General features: G+C 43.9%; 1 protein-coding gene and 1 long non-coding RNA gene across 2 annotated transcripts in view; one reads left to right on the top strand and one right to left on the bottom strand.

The window, feature by feature from the left end:
- Nucleotides 1-1,216: 1,216 nt before the first annotated feature.
- pgghg (protein-glucosylgalactosylhydroxylysine glucosidase) overlaps nt 1,217-4,420 on the top strand; it is a 47,150-nt gene continuing 43,946 nt past the window's right edge. The window contains 3 exon segments of the mRNA XM_055933021.1: nt 1,217-1,886; nt 1,889-1,987; nt 1,989-2,137. Of these exon segments, the coding sequence (XP_055788996.1) occupies nt 1,863-1,886; nt 1,889-1,987; nt 1,989-2,137 (272 nt within the window). The 5' untranslated portion in view covers nt 1,217-1,862.
- On the bottom strand, nt 3,141-3,911 carry LOC129861865 (uncharacterized). The gene is made up of 5 exons (XR_008760677.1): nt 3,884-3,911; nt 3,494-3,580; nt 3,407-3,448; nt 3,233-3,319; nt 3,141-3,190 (listed from the first exon to the last, which is right to left on the bottom strand). It is a non-coding gene; the product is annotated as an uncharacterized LOC129861865 (long non-coding RNA).

Genomic DNA, 4,420 nt, shown 5'->3' with positions numbered 1-4,420 from the left:
CGATTTTTACGCGGTTCAGCACTCGACGATCCCATTCTGTGAAGCTTATGTGGCCTACCACTTCGCGGCTGAGCCGTTGTTGCTCCTAGACGTTTCCACTTCACAATAACAGGACTTACAGTTGACCGGGGGCAGCTCTAGCAGGGCATACATTTGACGAACTTGTTGAAAAGGTGACATCCTTTGACGGTGCCACGTTGAAAGTCACTTAGCTCTTCAGTAAGGCCATTCCACTGACAATGTTTGTCTATGGAGATTGCATGGATGTGATGCAGCTGTCAGCAATGGGTGTGGCTGAAATAGCCGAATCCACTAATGTGAAGGAGTGTCCACATACTTTTGTATACATAGTGTAAGATTATGTTTGTAGATGAGTACAGCAAGCTAGAGGTAAGGCTGATCTTCGGTTAAATTTGGACCAACAAAAAAAATACGTCCACGACGGACGGACCTGATCTCGCCTACAATTCGAAGTCTGTGGACGTTGCGTGCTGAGTTGGATGCAAGTCGATGGTACCTAAATTAGCATTTTCAAAATCATGTCCAAATTATCTACAAGTAACTTCATTAAGTTACACAGTCAATTTTTTTTTTTTAACTTTAGGATGATTTAGCACAAAAATGTGAATAGCATCAAAACCTTGTCATTGTGAGGATATTAAATAGTGATGCCAATTGTGCAATGCCAATTTTTTCAGTATTTGATTTAATTAAAATAAGATACCTAGATTTGAGCTTTTAAGAGTTAATAAATGGAAAAATGTCCAAATAAAAATGATACTATAGGTTTTTACACACTGATCTTCTGGGGCCTGGGGAAAGGGCCCAGAAGTTTTCCCAGCAATTAGGGGAAAATACACATTTAAAAAAAAAAAATATATATTTAATTAAACAACTAAAAAAAAGTAGCCACTTGTTTCCCTTAATAGTTTGTTTTCCTGCATGACCATCATCCACATACCTTATTTATTTTTTTACCAAACTGTGCTTGTTTGCGTCAGCAGTTGGACATTGTTCTTGGGGGGGGGGGGGGGGGGGGCTAGTTGTCCCTGACATAGACTACTAGCGTATTAGGATCCTATCAAAATGCATTTAAATGACGATCTGACTTCGATATATCAATGGCTATAATGTGCGCAGTACAATAACCTATGTATTGCAGTTTTTCCTGTAGAAACTTGGCATGCATGATGTCTTTATGAAGATGTCCTAGATTAGGCCAAACATCGCTGCGAGGGCTCGGTGCGGCTGAGACCTGGTTTACCATCTAAATGTTCACAAACAATCATGGGTCCATTTCCATCTCTTAGAAACCCAACCAACTCATCTAAATCCGATCCGTATTCTAGGAATCCTGTCCAGGTTTGTCCGTTGACCAGCCTTGATATGGTCGTCACTAGTTACCACAGCCACAAAGTCATACGCCCGGCCCATTTCTTCAAATTTCAAAATGTGATTTAAAACCTAACCTTAACCACACTGCTAACCTTATGCCTAACTTTAACCTTAAATTAAGACCCCAAAAAAAACAACGTTTTCATGAATTTGTACGATATTGCCCATTTTGACTTTGTGTCTGTGGTAACTAGTGGAACCCCTCGCTATGCCTCCTCCCCCTTCATAGTTCCATACCGGAGGGTAGCCAACATTTTGTTTTCTTCTATACAGTTTGGAAGAAGAACTGGCAGTGTCTTTAGGATTTTCTTTTCAACTAAATACAAGTTTGGGGCTCGGGAAGATCAATACTTCGTTTAGTTCCAGATATTTGTTCTACTCATGTGAGACATTTTACCTGTTTATTTTACATTTGTTTCTTATTCTTCACTTATTTTCTGCATTCCTTTCATCCCCGGTAACGGCGGATGCCCCCCTTCTTCTCACGTGAGTGTGCGACGGTTCCCCGGTCAGAAATATCAAGGAATTGTTGAGAATTACTGCGGTCTGTAGACAGCAACAGTTTTCACGTGAAAAGAGACCGACGCTGACCAGAGTTGCGTTTAAGACTTGTTGCTCCTCGGTATTTAACGGGTCGCCATGAACTTTTTTTTGCCGTTATCATCTTCTCATCATTCCTTACGGTTTACTTTCTCGAGATCATGAGATTAATTCACTATGTCATGCTGCTCTTTGTGTTTTGGTGAGGGGATCTACTTTTTTTTTTACTGTCGTGTGTTTTAATCTCACTCACACACGTATGACACATCACATGTCAGGAGGAGTGCTTTGTCACATTGGTTTTCACTCGTTAGAACTGCAGTGGTTTCAGTAAAGGGGCTTTCAGGACATTTCAGTTGATCTAGAGCAGTGATTTCAGATCAATACTATTACACTATACAGTTACAGTATGACACTTTACTAATGCATGTTTCTCTTTGTTTTTTCGCTGTAGTTTTCTCTCTTTGATAAACTATAGGCTCTACTATTCTCATTTACTTATACCCAAACTGTCCCTTGTGTGGTAAGTATATATGAAATATAAGTTAATATATGATATATCAAATATATCAAAACAAATATATCAAATATATATATATTTTAACGTTTATCTTAATAGTAGGAAACACCATTTTGCAGCTGACGGTTGACTTGTAGCATACAGAAGCTCACAAACAATAATAATATAATACATCAATAAGTAACTAAACAACGGGTTAAAATGCTAAATGGAAGTTGGGCCTACTGCAGTCTGGGTAGGACAGTAGAGCACTGGGCTGTAATACCTGTCAGTCTGGGTAGGACAGTAGAGCACTGGGCTGTAATACCTGTCAGTCTGGGTAGGACAGTAGAGCACTGGGCTGTAATACCTGTCAGTCTGGGTAGACAGTAGAGCACTGGGCTGTTGTAATACCTGTCAGTCTGGGTTGGACAGTAGAGCACTGGGCTGTTGTAATACCTGTCAGTCTGGGTTGGACAGTAGAGCACTGGGCTGTAATACCTGTCAGTCTGGGTAGGACGGTAGAGCACTGGGCTGTAATACCTGTCAGTCTGGGTAGGACAGTAGAGCACTGGGCTGTAATACCTGTCAGTCTGGGTTGGACAGTAGAGCACTGGGCTGTAATACCTGTCAGTCTGGGTAGGACGGTAGAGCACTGGGCTGTAATACCTGTCAGTCTGGGTAGGACAGTAGAGCATTGGGCTGTTGTAATACCTGTCAGTCTGGGTAGGACAGTAGAGCACTGGGCTGTAATACCTGTCAGTCTGGGTAGGACAGTAGAGCATTGGGCTGTAATACCTGTCAGTCTGGGTAGGACAGTAGAGCACTGGGCTGTAATACCTGTCAGTCTGGGTAGGACAGTAGAGCACTGGGCTGTTGTAATACCTGTCAGTCTGGGTACGACAGTAGAGCACTGGGCTGTTGTAATACCTGTCAGTCTGGGTAGGACAGTAGAGCATTGGGCTGTAATACCTGTCAGTCTGGGTAGGACAGTAGAGCACTGGGCTGTAATACCTGTCAGTCTGGGTAGGACAGTAGAGCATTGGGCTGTTGTAATACCTGTCAGTCTGGGTAGGACAGTAGAGCACTGGGCTGTAATACCTGTCAGTCTGGGTAGGACAGTAGAGCACTGGGCTGTTGTAATACCTGTCAGTCTGGGTAGGACAATAGAGCACTGGGCTGTTGTAATACCTGTCAGTCTGGGTACGACAGTAGAGCACTGGGCTGTAATACCTGTCAGTCTGGGTAGGACAGTAGAGCATTGGGCTGTAATACCTGTCAGTCTGGGTAGGACAGTAGAGCACTGGGCTGTTGTAATACCTGTCAGTCTGGGTACGACAGTAGAGCACTGGGCTGTAATACCTGTCAGTCTGGGTAGGACAGTAGAGCATTGGGCTGTAATACCTGTCAGTCTGGGTAGGACAGTAGAGCACTGGGCTGTTGTAATACCTGTCAGTCTGGGTAGGACAGTAGAGCACTGGGCTGTTGTAATACCTGTCAGTCTGGGTAGGACAGTAGAGCACTGGGCTGTAATACCTGTCAGTCTGGGTAGGACAGTAGAGCACTGGGCTGTAATACCTGTCAGTCTGGGTAGGACAGTAGAGCACTGGGCTGTTGTAATACCTGTCAGTCTGGGTAGGACAGTAGAGCACTGGGCTGTAATACCTGTCAGTCTGGGTAGGACAGTAGAGCACTGGGCTGTAATACCTGTCAGTCTGGGTAGGACAGTAGAGCATTGGGCTGTAATACCTGTCAGTCTGGGTAGGACAGTAGAGCACTGGGCTGTTGTAATACCTGTCAGTCTGGGTAGGACAGTAGAGCATTGGGCTGTAATACCTGTCAGTCTGGGTAGGACAGTAGAGCACTGGGCTGTTGTAATACCTGTCAGTCTGGGTAGGACAATAGAGCACTGGGCTGTTGTAATACCTGTCAGTCTGGGTAGGACAATAGAGCACTGGGCTGTAATACCTGTCAGTCTGGGTAGGA

The sequence above is a fragment of the Salvelinus fontinalis genome, chromosome 9 (genome assembly GCF_029448725.1).
Source record: "Salvelinus fontinalis isolate EN_2023a chromosome 9, ASM2944872v1, whole genome shotgun sequence".
NCBI lineage: Eukaryota > Metazoa > Chordata > Actinopteri > Salmoniformes > Salmonidae > Salvelinus > Salvelinus fontinalis.
Note: the sequence above shows the minus strand (reverse complement) of the source record. Positions and strands in the feature narration are given on the sequence as shown.